The sequence below is a fragment of the Oryx dammah genome, unplaced genomic scaffold (genome assembly GCF_014754425.2).
Source record: "Oryx dammah isolate SB20612 unplaced genomic scaffold, SCBI_Odam_1.1 HiC_scaffold_12, whole genome shotgun sequence".
In the NCBI taxonomy this organism is placed as follows: Eukaryota; Metazoa; Chordata; class Mammalia; order Artiodactyla; family Bovidae; genus Oryx; species Oryx dammah.
The window spans coordinates 61306623-61323528 of NW_024070196.1; the positions used below are offsets into that span (position 1 = coordinate 61306623).

Here is a 16906-nt window from a genome sequence, read left to right on the forward strand (position 1 = left end):
TGTGGCAAGGTGGTTAAGAAACAAGCTTTGGGGAACTTCTCTGGTGGTCCAGTGGCTAATACTTTGCACTCCCAGTGCAGGGGGCCCAGGTTTGATCCGTGATTGGGAAACTAGATCCCACATGCTACAACTATGAGTTTACATGCTGCAACTGAGTCCCATGCAGCCAAATAAATAAAAAAAGAAACAGGCTTTGGCATCAGGCAGACCTGGATTCTGGTCTTTGCTCTGCCAGTTACTTCTCAAATGATTTTCTGCCACAATCTACACCTAGCTGGCTTCACTACAGTGATTTTGTATAACTCAGTTCTCTTTAACTGGTTCAGCATCTAGCCTCAGATAAGTTATCATTTTGGTAATTCACGATTATGAGGAGTGGGATCCTGTTTATCAAGAAGGTCATTGGACTGAATCACAACAGTAAATTTAGGTTCAACTGCCTTTTTAGTGGTGAAACTACTCAAAATGGCATCTTTAATAAAAATTTTAAAACTTAGAGTTTGGATATTCTAGAACACGTGTTTAAAAACTTTTCAACTTTTCTGTCATTTCAGCTCTGGTTTAAATATCTTGTACCCAGGTGAAACTGAAATCAATAACTTACTTAAGCTGGTCTTAACAGAAGGTGAGAATTATCCTTTAATTACCCTTAAAAAACCATCCTTTTTTTGTCCCTAAGGAAATGACTGGATTTTATTTTTTTCTTCATATCTATTAGTATTATTTTAAAAAGTGCACATATGCCAACACATAAACCAGACTGAAAGCAGAAACCGTGTTCTATATATTGTCAAGCTTTGTAAACCTCTTTCTAGCCCCACTGTATAGCATAATGTACCTGGCTGTAGATATGCAAAGAATGTTAAAGATAATGATTTCTTGGGATTTCTAAGCCAGTTGTTCCCCCACACATTAAAACTCAACTTTTAAAGTTAGACTCAATGACAGCAACAAAACTCACCTTGTTAAGGACACTCTGCATTTATAAGCAACATTAGTTTAAAGAATTAGAAATCACACTTCATGAAATATCAAGACAGTAACTCCACTTTAATCAGGATGTACTGGTTAAAGAAAGTCTGATTGGTTGTGATATAGTTTTTGCTGCTGTTTGTCTTAGTACATATGCCTGGTGCCCCTCAATTGTCAATAGTCTTCTCATTTACAAACTTAAAAAAAAATAGTATCAGTTTTCTAAGCATGGTTGTTAAGATAGTTTATGGAGCTTTGTTCTGTGCTAGGAGAGAGAAACAGTGGCCTCTCCCAGCTGCGGGATGTGATCCTCACTAATTTAGCTGAACAACTTCAAAACAACCGATTTGGCAGCGAGGAGGAGGATCATTACAGGTGATGTGATGTGATTCACTGCTAGCCTTTTCTTAGTGTTTTCCTCAGTAATTAATTTACACTTAAGTGTGTTTGATCATCTTGAGTCTCCTGTAATGTCTTTTGCTATAATTAGCATGTTAAGTCTAAACTGTGGATCAACTGAAAGATAAAAAAATCCCACAGTTGCCCTAATAAATTATAATAGCACATTTCAGTTTTATGAGTGAAATAGCTTGAGCCTGGCAAAAAAGGGTATTTAGCGGAAGTAACAGGTGGAGCTTATTTAGGAAATTTTGGTAAAGGGCATCATCTAATTGCTGGTCTATGAGAGGCTGGGAGGTGTGGCTAGAGCTGGTTAGTAGAGGAAGGTGTGTTTCTGCTATTTATAAAATACTTGAACTAGGTCCTTGAGTACCATTGTGTTTCCATAAATTTAATTTAGACAGTATATCTAGTTTATTAGCATCATTACTAAGTAAGATGATTCACTTACAGAGCCAATGAATCTTTTGTATCTGCTATTTGTCATCTTGTACTGATTGTATAAGTTTTATCCTTTTACTAGTTAACCATCAGTATCTTATTGTTACATTTTTCCTACATTTTAAAGACTAAATGATGAACTTTTACACTACATTCTGAAGATTGTTGTACGAGAATCCTGTATCTTAATCACCAAGTGCCAAACTGTCTCTAAAGATGATTTTCAAAAACTCCTTTCAACTGTGCCTGTAAGTAAAAATGTGTTTAATGAAAGCAAAATTATATCAAGTGTCCTTGTTTTCATTTTACCATTTTAAAGTATGTGTGTACACACATACTTATACACATACTTTTCAAGGATAGACTTAACTGATGAAAGTCAGTGAACAGCTGTGCTTGTCTTAGAAATGTAGAACTAGACAAATCCACTTACTTTCTCCAAAGACTTTATTCCTCCAGCTTAAATATCTTAATGCAATAAATTGTTAGACTGAACTTGGATGTTTTGATTTTGTATAAAATACTGGGGATTTTCCTTCTATTAATTTTTAATTTAGCATTGTTTTCTAAACCAGCAGTGGTTTACAGAGACTGAGAAGAACCAAAAGATTCTTTTAAGGGTTTGGGTAGAGTCTTTTGTCACAGAGATGCATGCGAGGGGTAGAGGGGGCAAGAGGAATTACTTATTAAGAGGCAGAAGTTCAAGTATCAGAGTGATTAGTGAGCAATGTATAGCAGAGGGCAGAACGTTATGATAAATGTATTGAAATAAGTCACCTGAGAAGCTAACTTGGTCTGTTTTCTGTACTTTCTCTTTTGCTTCCCTTATCAAAATCTTTTAAAAACATGAGCCCTTCTTTCAGTACAGTTTAGATCATTTAAATGCCCTTATTTGTATTAAAGGCCGCATCCTCCTGCCTGCGCTATCTGATGGCAGTTCAGAACCACCTTCTCAGTAACACTATTTTGATTAAGCCTGATGAGAATGATGACAGTGACAACTCCTTGCAGGGAGAGACATTGAAGGTACAGGTAAACACCAAGCTTTATTCTAACGATGCTTTCTACCCAGTGTGTAAAAGCACAGCCTAACTGGCTAAATTTCTGTCTGTGATGATGTCAGAGTTCACTGTGTGGCCTATATTTTTGTGTGAGGAAATATTAGGTCGCTCCTCTCATAGATTCGCATGTCGCTGCGCGGCGGTCACCACATCTGTGACACTCCCGTAGTGTGTCATCCATGAGCTCCTGTCAGTCTTTTTGTGGCTGTATTTTCATCTGTTTTTAAGAATTGGCACTTAACAAGTGATCTCATATGCACCTGAAAAGTTTACATATATGCATGTGTATGTAATAAATATAGATGAATGAATCTGGGAGCATAACATTTTAAACAGTTTTGACATCTTGGCTGGTTTATTGTGTTCTCTTGATTCAGATAACTTTAGAAAGGTGATAATTTTCTCATACTCCTTATATTGAATAATTTCTGAACCTATAGTTCATTTTTGGTAATTATTTTTAAGTTAGCTTCTGTGTAAACTCAATAATTTGTTCCCACGTGACAATTTATAGCAATCCACAGATTTCTTTTTTTAATAGCTGTGGTTGTTATAATCTTGACAGATGCTTGAGGCTGTTGTTTGCATTGCTCTTCAGAATTTCATCTTCATGGGAGAATTAGAGAAATCCATAAGAACTTGATTTTTCTTTAAAATGTTGACTAAAATGCACTGAAAATTTAACCAAGAAAGCTATAGCTAAAGATAAAAACCACTATAGTTTGCCCTTTTCTTACCCTTTTACACACACACACATATAAAAGAGTTCACTGCTAGCTCATATTTATGGGTTTTATCTCATTATGTAATCAGTTTTTAAACAGGCAGAAATACATGAATTAATCATTTAAATTGATGACACTTAATTTGAAAGTGCTCTAATTTCCTAATCAGTATAACGGGGCCAAAGCCTCTCCCTTGTGAGGCTGCTGTGAGGAATAGAGCCGAGGCTGTGCAGTGCCTGGATGCGCTGCAGCCCGCAAGTAGTCAGCAGATGAAGGCTGACAGGAAGTCATGTAGTCAGTTCAGAATGCCTTTCTCTTAATGATCAAAATGTCTAAATAATACCCCCAAAAGACCCCAGAAAATTCCAACAACAAAAAACAGTGCTTTTATTTGAAAGGCTAAATGTTACAAATCTGAACTCCTGGAAGGAAATACTGGTAAAAGCAGAATAGGCTGGCTTGTCTAGGAATTCTGGGGGAAAAAAGGATACACACTTCACCTGAAGGGTTAAAGTGGTTGTATTTTTTTTCCTAATAGGAAATAACTGTCAACTAAACATTTCTATGATCTTAACTAATGTTTCTTAACATGTTATTCAGTACTTGTACTCCCACGAACTCTCTAATAGTTATTCTTAATGTTTAATAGCCTGTAACTGCCTGCTACTTTCATTGAATTTTTAAACTTGCCTGTTTTCAAGTGTAATGGTTTAAAACGTTAAGTAAAAAGGTCACTTGCACTGTTTCAGAATGTTGTGTTTTTGTCTCATTTTATTCACCGCCTCTCCATGCGCCTTTTGCTGTTGTGTTTTTCTCTTTAGCTATCCTCATCCTGCCCACGGCATTCTTCCACCTGGACAGTTTCTGGGCTGGTCACCGGGAGCTCTCCTGTGCTGGAGGGGACGGGAGAAACGCCTTTTCTCCCAGGGACTCGGTGTGCTCCCCATGAAATACTGCGTATTTCTATCAGCACTCCAGACCTTAGCTTCCCAACTCAGATTGTTACTTGCCATCCTTAGCAGAATTTACTGCATTGGGCTTACTCTGGACACTTCACTATTTAATTTGGAAATACATCATTAAATACATCATTTTGTGTTGTCATTGTGAGTGTATCGTCATCACAGAGCTTAAAAATAATTGTATGATGTTTCTTACCTAGGAGTTAAAGGTCAGTATTTTGGCTCTTGCTACCCAAATCCTGACTGGATGTGATGAAGTGTTGGAAATGCTACAGCAGGTCACAACCGCCCTCATAAATAGTGACATACCCGACCGGGAGCAGAGGTGAGGACTTGGGTTGTGAACTGTGGCCTGCTGCCCTTCAGGAAGAATTTGCTTATGAAAGCGAAATCTTTTAGAACAGAACACCACATGCTCACTTAATTCTTAGGCATTTTTGTGAGACCAGGTTGGAATGGCAAGTGTTTCAAAGCCAAACACAGTTGAAATCTTTAATGGTGCTTTTAGGGAGGAGTGGGCTGGCAGCCATGGTCTGAGGGCCGTGAGGTGTGGACACCATCCTCTCTGACATACGGGCCTTTCCTTTCATTGCCTCGCTCAGCGCCGGGTGCACTTAGTTTCCTCATGGTGAATACGCGAGAGAGGAGGAAGTGACTCAGTGACACAGATAGAGAACTGCTCTGCAAAAGACGACACTGACACATTACCCCAAGAATTCACCGCAATTTTACTTCTCCAAATACAAGAGTGATCTATTCAGAGGGTAAACCTCTCTTTCCCAGTACTAAAGCTCTTTCTCAGCCCTCCCCATTAAGATTTCTGCTATGGTTTCTTGTCAGAGATGAGTTACATCCTGTATTTCTTGATCATTTCATTGTTGAGATGCTGATCTGAAACAGTGCCCTGCAGTGTCTTTTTTCTCCAGTAACGCTGTCGGTCCCATGTCCCTGTTTCTTGCCCACTCCCAGAGGGCAGGTGGGCAGGCTAGAGCTGCCAACAGTATGATCCAGAAAGTCATTGCACTGGGGCTTGTTGGGACATGTCAGGTTCACTGTGGGCACGTGGAGCAGATCTGCCTGGGGAGGACATACAGTCCGTACGGTCCGAGAGCCGGGGAGATGTGAGGGATGTCTCTGGTTCCAACCCCAGCATCCGAAGTAGTTTAGAGAATTTACATAACCCACATGTTTCTTTGGGTGAGTCACATACCTTCTTTCTTCGAGCAGAGGATGAGTTATTAAGAATAGGATTTTAGGTAATCATTTCACAATATATACATGTATCAGATCATTATATTGTACATCTTAAGTTTATACAGTGATGTCAGTTATATGTCAGTAAAACACAGGGGGCGGGGGGAAGAGCATGATTTTTAAAGACAAATTTAAAAGTCTACTTGCCTCTGTCCCACATGGGAACCAGTTTCTTTAGGCCGCTGAGTCAGTGTTGTAGCCATTCCCTGTCTCCTTATCAGAGACTCAGTGCAACACTGCAGCCCGCAGCCCCAGAGCCAAAGGAACTTGCAGGTGGTAACTAGAGTACCTGTTTGCATTTTAGAACCCATTTATAAAGTGCTTCGAAGGTGCTATGAAATGCACCATATAAACTTGGTAGGGCAAAAAAAAAATCACAGTTCAAAGGTAAATTCTATTACTAGATTTCTGTTCTTTCCCTCTCCCTCGTGGGAGATGGGACATTTGTAGACTGAATTGCTGGAACAATAAATGCTTAGCTAGTACCAGGAGATGCAGTTTAAGAGAATGTGTCAAAGAATAATGATAGTGGCCTCTTCTCATGCCTGAGAATTGATGAAGCTGTATGTTTTCTTGAACTTTTGTAGGTTAAAAGGCTTGGAACAAGTTACTAAGGCTACTATGCTCGGTCACCTTCTCCCAGTGTTACTCACTTCCCTGATGCATCCAAATTTACAAACTTTGACCATGGCTGATGCCCTGATGCCTCAGCTAGTGCAGCTGGTACTCTATACCAGTCAGGTATGGTCCTAAGGTGTGCTAAAGTGAACTGCTCTTTGAGAGCAGAAAATGAAATAAAGGTGCAATGAAGCGAAACATTGTGTCATAAAAATAAGTTGAACTAGTAAGGGAAAACAGTTTGTTTGACTAAATTACTTACTGCATTCGTTTAACAAATATTAATTGCCAGTGAACTGTAAAAATGCTATCTATGGTGCGACTGAGATCCTTCCATTATATTTAGTCTCCTGAGCCCTTGCTGGATATTGGTAACGAATATAAATGATATGTTCCAGAGTTAAAATGATACTAAGTGGTCTAAGTAGCAAAGCATTTCTTAGTGAAAGAGAACAGACTGGGATTATGAAAAGATGACTTAGTGAGAATTCTAAGTTTGGCTCTAGTACCATCCAGATGGGCGTCTTTGATAGCTCAGTTGGTAAAGAATCCGCCTGCAGTGCAGGAGACACCAGTTTGATTCCTGGGTCGGGAAGATCTGCTAGAGAAGGGATAGGCTACCCACTCCAGTATTCTTGGGCTTCCCTGGTGGCTCAGCTGGTAAAGAATCTGCCTGCGATGCAGGAGACCTGGGTTCGATCCCTGGGTTGGGAAGATCCCCTGGAGAAGGGAAAGGTTACCCACTCCAGTATTCTGGCTTGGAGAAATCCATGGACTGTGTAGTCCATGGGGTCACAAAGAGTTAGATACGACCGAGCAACTTTCACTTTCACCATCCAGATAACTGACATGTAAGCACTTTAGGACACGATGCTTTTGTGTTTCAGACGGCTTTGCTGCTTAAAACCCAGTGTCCGGTTTTTGCTGAGGTGAGCTGTTCCCCATGTGGTGCATCAGACCAGAAGGGCAGGCTTTTGCCGGATGAGAGGTAAGAAGCACTGCTTCCTGCAGGAACCTCTGCCATGTTTTTCTCTGGTGAAAGCCTACTACTCCCTCTGTAGTACTCCCTTTGTGATTTTTTTAACTGGGAAAAGACAGAGACTTCAGGGCCAAACCTTTACAGATAATTAAAGAGAATGGCTTTGGAGATTATAGGAACAGGTTAGAATAAATTTCCCTGCAGATCAAGAGATTAGTTCAAAACTGAAAATTTTTCCTATACTAATGATGGAAATGTACAGCTTGACAGTTTCTTAAAAAGTAAAAATATAAAAAAAAAAAAAAAAGTAAAAATATATCTACCATGTGATCCAGCTATTCCACTTTTAGGTATGTACACAAAAGAAAAGAAGGCACAGATTCTTACAGAGACTTGTATGTGAAGGTTCACACAACAGCTTTAGTTAGAATAGTCCAAAATAAGAAACAAGTCCAAAAGTCCATCAACAAGTGAAAGGGTAACACACTGTGGTGTATCCGTGTAGTGGAATCCTATTCAGCAATAAAAATGAATGAACCACTGATATTTTCAACAACACAGTTGAGTCTTAGGATACTTAGGCTGAGTGAAAAAAGTCAGAGCCCCCTAAGAAGTACAAACTATGATTCTAGTTATATAAGATACAAAATACAAACTAATTTCCAGTGAAAGAAAATGAAGAAGTGACCACCAGGATTCCCATGAGGACGGAGGAGACTTCAAAGGTGTCTACAGAAGGCTAAGCTTATCAAAATGTATACTTTAAATATGTGCTATCTATTATATGTCAGTTACTTCTCACTAAAGCTGTCTTTAAGAACACTGATCAGAAATGAAGGACTTCCTGGGTTTTCTAGAGCCGCATGCTATCCAGTTGAGCTTTCTGTGGCGATAAAAGTCTGTATCTCTGTTCAGGGCTGTCGCCCATGGCCACCTGCTGTTATTGACCTCTTTCTGAGTGGCCAGTGTGTCCAAGAAACTGAATTTTAATTGTGTTTCATTTAGATTCAATTTAAATGGCCACACTTGACAAAGTAACCCCCACATTAGATAGCACAAAGCTGAAACAGAAAAAGAGAATTCCACAACAGCTGAATTTAGGGTATCAGAGTTTGCATTCCATGATACAAACTTGGTCTGTGAAGACCCTGAGAGTTGAATTACAATAGAGACGAGGACCTTCAAAGGCACTTTTCTTTAGTAAAAATTACAGTAAAAGTAGTCATGTAGACTCATGGGGTTTTTAACAGTTGGCATTTTAGTTATCAACAAGAGGAGACTTTGCAGGACACTTCCTGTGCGATTTGGAAAGTGGCCAGTCTTAAAGGCCCTTTACAGTATCTTTTTTTTCCCCTGAGGAGTTTTAAATGAGAGTTAGCAAGGTGGTCTTCTTCTGGGTATGAATTCGGCTTCTCCCTTGAAAAAAAAGGGGGGGGTTGCAAATATATTGTCTAACAAAGGAAAAAGCACCTTAAATATAGGAGTTTAAAAAACATTTCTGGGGACTTACGTGGTGGTCCAGTGGCTAAGACTCTGCACTTATACTGCGCGGTGGGCCTGGGTTTGATCCCTGGTCGGGGAACTAGATCCTACATGCTACACAGTGCAGTGAGGCCAATAATAAATAAAAGGTTTTTTGTTTGTTTTTGGTTACAGTGTTGTCATACTGCATATTGTAGAAAATTAAAGCAAAATTTCTTAACCTTTCGTATTTTACTGTGTATACCTTTTCCTTTCCTTTCTGTTAAGCTCCATTGCTTTCTCTTTGTCTGGTTTTAGAATGCTGGAAGAGAAGGAGGAGCCAGGATTTCTCACTGGTTTAAAGATTCCTGCTCCATGGGCTGCTGGGAAGACTGTGGAAACAGTCCACCCTGTCAGAGACAACTATAAATTTAAAGAAACTGTCCACATCCCCGGAGCTCGCTGCCTGTACCTTAGATTTGATAGCAGATGCTCTTCGCAATACGACTATGACAAAGTAAGCGAGAACTGCTTTAGTGTTGGCTTCACCTCTAATAAGCTGTTTTCTTTAGATGCTTCTTATTTTTCTTTGCTGCTGGTCACCATTCTTGACTTATTTCTGTCTGCAGAGATCTCTTAGGGAGAACTTTTAAGATAACGCCTTACAGGGTAGTGACTGGCAGAGTCAGAGCCAGCACCTCTGCAGTCCAAGAGCAGTGTTTTAATGACATGTTGAAAGTGGACTTTTGTAAGCTTTCAAAAGTGCTGCATGCTGTTTACCTCTTGCCTTCCCTCTGTGCTTGGGATTCCTGTGGATGTGAGTGTCCATTCACTTCAAAAGGTCTCGCTGCCCAGTTCTTGGGGCTTCTCATGTATCTTTTGGGAGAAGGTGGCTTTTTATAGAAGGGCTTCAGATGTGCCTAGGACCTGGTTTATATTTATTTAAACTATTTGTTCTTCTTTGCCCTTACCTCAGAGCCCACATAGTTTGAGGAATTATAGTTTTTAACCTAGTGGTTAACAATAGTAAGTAAAAGAAATCATTTTAGGGGTTGAAGTATTTTCCTTTGTTTCTAATTGTTGCATTGCAAACTATTCTGTTGAACTTATGTGGAAAGGGTAATAAAATTGTGACATGTACATACAGGTACAACTGAAGGATTGTCTGATAGTGTTGTATGCACACAGGGTTTTTTTATGTGAATTGTTAATTATCTGTTGTCTTTGTCTGTGAAATGTATAAGGGCAAATGATCTTAAATGCCTTCAAGGGAGGGTTTTAGGTTAAAAATAGAGAACTTGTTAACTGTAAATACTGAGATGGTAAAACACATTACTGGGCAAATTATAGTATCCTCTTTCCCCCCTTATCTTCTAGGATAGTGACGATTCCCAGATGTCTAAAGGGGTTTAAGACTTGCCCCTCAAACTCACCTTCGCTGGAAGCAAGAGAATTTAGAAAATTCTTTAGTGGGTTTTCCAAAAAATATATCTCCTGGCATCAGTCTATCCCACTTCATAGCTCCTGGCAGTAGCTACCCCTATTTCCTACATTCATTTAATAACTATTTAAAATGGAAATGGAAGGTGTTACCATTTTAGCTGGTGTCATTTTGTTTCTCCTTTTAAAAAAATAGTAACTTGCATCTTCTGATGTAAGCTAACCTCCACCTGCGTAGACATTAGTGTTAAAATGTAGGCTCAGGGAGGCTTACTACATGGATAAAAGTAACACTTACTTTTCCAGTGGTCCATGGCTGGTGTCCCCCAAAGGTGCAGAAGGGTAAGAAATCACAAAGTGATGAAGCATCTAGGGCTTAAAATGCAGCTTTTAGATCTGAACTGAACTCAGTGGTGGTCAGAGTACATGTTACAAGATAGAATTTGGTATTTACAGAAGCCAGAGCCTTCTTCCTATGAAAGTATTTGAATGCCAAATGACCTCTAAATGTTTTTCCTGCATGTTATTAATAGAAAGTTTGTTAACTGTGTATAAATGAATAACTTTTATAGAAGAAAAATACTGATACATGAAAATTGACCCAAGAAGAAGCAGCCCCTTTTCTGACCCAAATTTGTGTCATTTTCTTTCTATACCATTAAGCAACATTCTAAGAATACATGGCTTATTTTCAATTTGTTGCATCTTTTAAAATATTCACTCATTAAATTTTTTTGACTTTTGTTGTTATGTTAACTATAACCATCTTACCATCTGTATTTGCTCACTTTATTAATTTGGGGGAGGATTTAAGGGGCAAACTATAGCTGTCATTAATAGGCTATATCTCATTACTTAGAATTAAAACAGATTTTAAAAAAAATATGTATAGTAGCTGAGTATAACTTATTTTAATGTGAGGTCCCCAAGCCAATTAAATCATGCTAATATTTGTTACTACTCTGAGGCTACCCTGTAAATACCAATGGCTGATTGCATCTAAACCAGTATCAGTTGTACCTAAAGAAAAAAAATCAGGAAATATTAGTTATAATGACCCCAGTGCCTGGTTATAAATGTGTTTTTAAACAAAGATTTTTTTGCAGCCTTTTTATTTGTAGATGTTGTTTTTGTTTTTCTTTTACAGTCTAACAGTATATTTTCTGTTTTGAAGTTGGTGATATACGCGGGGCCTAACACAAACAGTAGGAAGGTTGCTGAGTATGGAGGCAATACACTGGGATATGGCAGCCGTAGTGTCTTAGGAACTGGTTGGCCGAAAGACTTGGTAAAGGTATGGTATTCAGGCACATTCGCTTCCTAGAAAAGAAAATGACCTTGCATTCCTCATGGGCCCAAGGATTAACTGTAACTCTAGAGAAAATTTGCCATGGGGACTTTTATTGAGGTGGGGGTCTTAGATAGGCCTTAAACTCACTAGAATGAGCTTCCTTTCATTTATAAGACATCAGACCCCTATCCACTCCAGAACTTGGATCTTTTCTATAGGTCATTCCGTAGGCTGAGGTTGTCACAGCATCTTTTCCCTGGCCATTGAAAGGACGGCTAGTTCTTCCCGCTCACTTATTCTCTAGACTCCCTCATGAGGGGTGTCCTAGAACCACAGGGCTGTTGCCTTTTTAAAATATGGAATCAGTGTTTTCAAATGAACTGGGGACTTGAGAGCAAAAACAATGATCCATTCTCAAACTGATGAGATTGGAGCCATGCTTTGTAATGTGGGCTTCAACTTGAAGTATGTCTACCTAGAATATAAATATGAACGGAAATGCCCATTGAGACCTGCAGACCTCTCCAGAGTCTGTTCCCATAGCCTTTATCTCAAATATATTACATACCTGCTTTAATTCAGCCACAGGCAGCAAGTTACCTCCAGATGGGTAGCCCAGATGCAGCCAGATCAGATTAACACAAGACTGAATTGTTTTCTGATTTCCTACGTTTTGTCTCTTACTCACGTTGTTGGTTCTACAACACAGAGCATGGTCTTTCAGCACTCTCTGTGTTCTTCAAGACATTGTCTATTTGCCCACCTTATTGGCACAAGTAAGGTGGTAATAGTGGAGAGGGGAAGGCAGAAAGCGCAGAAACCTGGGGAATTTATTGAAATTAGGCTCAAGATTTGATCTTTACTCTGGTCCCACCATTGGGCAATTGTGGCCCATTTCACAGATGCCTCATTCCCAAAGCTCCCTGGTCAGCAGAGACAGCTGAAAGGTTGGTTTCCAGCTGAGAGGGGATGGAATTTGAATCGAAAAGCAAGTGAGGAAAGGAGTGAAATATTGCTGTGGTCCTTTTCGAAAGTAAATCTCTAAAATTCATTGCTTTCTTGCAAATTGTGTGTTTTGTTTTTAAAGTGCATTTTCCCCCCTTAAATTTTAAGGTGGAAGGAGATACAGTCACCTTCTCCTTTGAAATGAGAAGTGGCCGTGAACACAACACTCCCGATAAGGCTATGTGGGGCTTTGCTTGCACAGTTCGCGCTCAGGTATTTGAACCTAACCACTGCTGTGGGCAGAATGTACTTTTTCCTGTGTGCCTTGGTTACATACATCATATTTGCCTTGGAAACAGGGCAGAATATGAGCTACTGTTTCATCCATCTCTTCCACTTGGCTGTAGGAAGACCATTAACAGAAGTTATAGTTTCATGGAATAAAACTAGCTAAGACCTAAACTCAGTGTAGCACCACAGAAAGAATCCCTTGTTAGGGGCCCAGTTTCAAAGCCTGGAGAGGTGGTCTGCCGCTAGCGTCTCTCCAGAGGGTGAGGAAGACTGAACACCTGATAGAAGTGAGCACTTGGATTCTGGTTTTCAAAGTAGTAGAATTGGATTCTTTTTATTCAGTTCCCAAAGGCTCTTCTTGCCGGTCTAGATCTGTCTGTGCTTATTTACTCATGTTACACTCTGTATATAGTTTAAATCTACTCCTTTTAATAGTGCCAGTTACTTTCCTCCCAGGAATCTATTTAAATTCCTCTCCCACATGGAAAAAGAGAGGAAGAGAGAGTAGTAAGAGTTCTCCTAACCCCTCTAGTTGACTGATTTGTATAACGCATTTTAGCACTGGGAGGTTGCTTAAGTTTAACCAAGCCAAGACTCTCTAGAGTGGGATTCTCTTCTAGAATGTAAGCTCCATGAGGGCAGGCATCTTCATTTTGTTCTCTGCTTTCTCTCAGGCACCTAGCACAATGGCTGGTACACACTAGGCACTCAGTGAATAGTTATTGAATGAGTTCAGTGTAATCATTGACAGCATCTTCGTTCAGGCACAGGATGGAGGTGGCAGAACACGACAGTGCTTTATGCCTGGATAGTTCAGCAGAGAGGAAGCCGTCCAAAAAGTCTCGCATGTGTTTTGTGCTGTTTCTAATATGGAGTCTTATCGGCTCTTCTCTCTCCAGAATTGTGTTGAGACTTCACTCTGTGGTCATTCCAGAGCCACCATCTGTCTCCTCATGGTGTTGGGTGCTGTCTCTGTGTCCCATAGCAATGATACTTGACGCTGCTCTGTGAGCCCTCGTGGTTGGGGACAGTGCAGTGTGATGCAGCACAGGTGACGTGCTCCGCCGTGTAACTGACCAGTGCGGTTTGCCCTGTCTGCATTGTAGGAGTCTTCGGAGGATGTGTCAGGAGGCTTACCCTTTCTGGTAGACCTGGCTTTAGGTCTATCTGTGTTAGCTTGTTCCATGTTAAGAATCCTATACAACGGACCAGAAATTACCAAAGAAGAAGAAACCTGTCAGGAGCTGTTGCGGTCCAAACTCTTACAAAGGTAACAAAGACTTCAAATCAGACTGGTTTTGCTCACAAAGGAAAGAGGACTTTATGTGAAAAACTGCTTTTAGTACATTTCCCAGCTGATTGGGCCTACTGCCTGCCAGTCCTGTGGGTATCTCTGTGTCTAAGAAATAAGATGAAAATTACACCAAAGTGCCTTGTGGTCCTTCCTGTACTAAATGTGAAATTGCAGCCTTGAACTGTATAAACCTTTCTCCAACCCAAATATTGTATAATTAAATTAAAGGATCCCCAAAAGGATGGGCAGATGGATAATAAACCAAACAGACAAAATGCTTATTCTAGAATCTCAGCTGTCTGTATTTGCATATTAACCATATATTTCCTTCAACTTTTCTATATATTTAAAAGTTTGCATAATAAAATGTTGGGGAGCAGGCAGAGTCCCAAAGATGGGGTTTCATGTAATGTTCATTTTTCTTAAGCCTCTGGAGGAGGTTTGATGAATAAGTTCTTAGCACATAGTGTGATCCTTCATGTGCTTAATATATCTGCAAATGTTAAGTAATTTTCCAGATAGAGGAGGAGGTGAAGAATCTCTTTTCTTTATGCTCAGGTGCCAGTGGCAGGTAGAGGCCAACGGTGTGATCTCCCCTGCCCTTACTCCAAGCCCATCTCCGCTGCCTCTGACCATTGAGGAAGATAGAGAGTTCACTTACCCATCTGATGTCCTCGTGCCTCCTGTTGGAAACTACTTTGACCTGCCCCGGATCAGGCTGCCTCCAGGAATCATGATAAAGCTCAGGGAAATTTCTGGGCGTGCTAGACCACAGTTTAGACCAAGTATAAAGTATGTTGCTCTATAGCATTTTATTTTCCCAATGAAAAAATGTTTAAACAAGTGAAGGGGATGTATTTCTTTTTGTAGTCTAGCAAATTAATCTTTCATTTATTTTTATTTTATCTTTGCCCTACCAACTGGCATGCAGGATCTTTGTTCCCCAAGCAGGGATCAAACCTGTGCCCCCTGCATTGGAAGCGTGGAGTCTTAACCATTGTACCATTAGTGATATTCTTGAACCTTTAATTTTACATGTACTTAATGAATGTTAACCAGGTATTGTGGGGAGTACCCCAAGTGGTATTCCTGGTCAACAGGCTTCAAAGTGTGGGCTCTCAGTCAACAGCATTAGTATCACTTGAGAACTTGTTAGTTCTTTAGCCCCATTTCACACCTACTAAATCAGAACCTTTGAAGAATGGGGCCCAAGTTTTCCATATGATTTTGATACAGGCTAACACTTGATGAGTTCTAGGTTTTTCTCAGGTGGTTTAACCTTCTACTTTAAGGAGTCATGGTAGTCATCATGGTTTCCATGGAGTCTAGAGGCATTTATTTGTTTTCGATGCCCAGAGAGATGCTAATGGTCTTTAGAATGTGAGGTGTTACAGTGACAGATGTCCTTGTGGTATTCTTGCTTAAAGTCAAGTCTGTTTTGCAGGCCTCTGTTCTGCCTTCCGAGGCAAGATTAGCCATTTCAGAGAGAAGAATTTAAAGAATAGATGAAATTTAATGTGAAAAAATACAAAAGCACCATTGTTTTCAGCCTAACATCCATATGCCTAAAATACTATGAACCATAATACTGCATATAATGAATTGGCAGATAAATGGTGCCAAAGATCTTTTATTAGCATTAGAGCTATTCCAACTTTAATATAACTCTAGCTCAAAATTTTACAAATAGTAGAAAATCAAGTCTGTTTAATTTGGATTTTCAGCTTCATTGGCCAGTGTCAGTTTACCTGTTAAGTTATTGCCATCTTGTTATGAGAGCCATCATCACGTTCATGCCACTTTATTGTACTAAAGATCGTGTGCTGGATATTTAGTATACTTAAAGTGACATTCTTCCATCTATAAAAATACAGTGTTGGTACACCTAGAGCATGGCACGTATCTGACTAGTTTCCCTTGTGATCACAGAGAAGTAATTCAGCCAGATGTGATGGAGGAAATGGTGGTATCATGTGTTATTAAGCACTTGAACTTAGTTGATGCACTGCAGTCCCTAATAAATTTCCAGTATCAAGAAGAACATGCTGAGGAATATGATTTACTGTGTAAAATCATGGGAGAAACATTTAAGAAACTCAATGCCATGGAGAGACAGCTGCAGGTAAGTGAAAGTTAAAAGCATTTAGATGTCTCATAACTGTTGGAAATGACGTCTTTCCTAAAAATTTAACGATGTTTAAAAAGTGATCTGAAAAAGAGAGAAAAAATATTGAATGACTGTATTCTGTAACAGGAACTAACATAGTAGAAAAAGAAGTGTCTGAATTTTAAAGAGTTACTGTGACTAAAATTTCTAAAGTCACAGATTCCTTATTTTGCATCTAGTTTCACGTTGTTTTCTATTTTAATATGTCAGAGTGTTGCAGAATTGGAGCAGAAATGGCAGAGTGAAGTTGATGATGCCATGCAGGGGAAACTGGAGAACAACATGCCTTTCTTCTATGATTATCATTTTAACGAGGTGAGCAAGTTGTATGACTCATCACTGGGCATTGCTGTTTGTCATATTGGGTCGGCCAAAAATTTTGCTCAGGTTTTTCTGTAACCTCTTTCAGAAAACCCAAACGAACTTTTTGTCCAGCCCAATACAATGATATATACTGTATGTGGAAATTTAAAAAATGTCATTCTTAAAATGTTGCATACCTCAAAATGTACCCAATCTCTAAAAAAGGTTAAATAAAGTTGATTAGGTTAACATGTCAGTGATACAAAGAGTCAGTTACTCAAATTATTCAACTGATTAATAGTT

General features: G+C 39.5%; 1 protein-coding gene across 6 annotated transcripts in view; it reads left to right on the top strand.

Moving 5' to 3' along the window:
• The window catches only part of HECTD4 (HECT domain E3 ubiquitin protein ligase 4), a 168215-nt gene that overhangs the window by 87971 nt on the left and 63338 nt on the right, over nt 1-16906 (top strand). For 3 of the 6 annotated variants that reach the window (XM_040250847.1, XM_040250848.1, XM_040250849.1), the window contains exons 14-27: nt 555-625; nt 1242-1347; nt 1940-2060; nt 2716-2844; nt 4761-4885; nt 6402-6555; nt 7320-7420; nt 9191-9389; nt 11460-11606; nt 12717-12821; nt 13946-14109; nt 14692-14925; nt 16063-16255; nt 16511-16615. In XM_040250847.1, coding sequence (XP_040106781.1) covers nt 555-625; nt 1242-1347; nt 1940-2060; nt 2716-2844; nt 4761-4885; nt 6402-6555; nt 7320-7420; nt 9191-9389; nt 11460-11606; nt 12717-12821; nt 13946-14109; nt 14692-14925; nt 16063-16255; nt 16511-16615 — 1954 coding nt within the window. The remainder of the gene's footprint in view (nt 1-554; nt 626-1241; nt 1348-1939; nt 2061-2715; nt 2845-4760; nt 4886-6401; nt 6556-7319; nt 7421-9190; nt 9390-11459; nt 11607-12716; nt 12822-13945; nt 14110-14691; nt 14926-16062; nt 16256-16510; nt 16616-16906) is intronic. The other 3 variants (XM_040250850.1, XM_040250852.1, XM_040250851.1) reach the window with 3 other exon arrangements.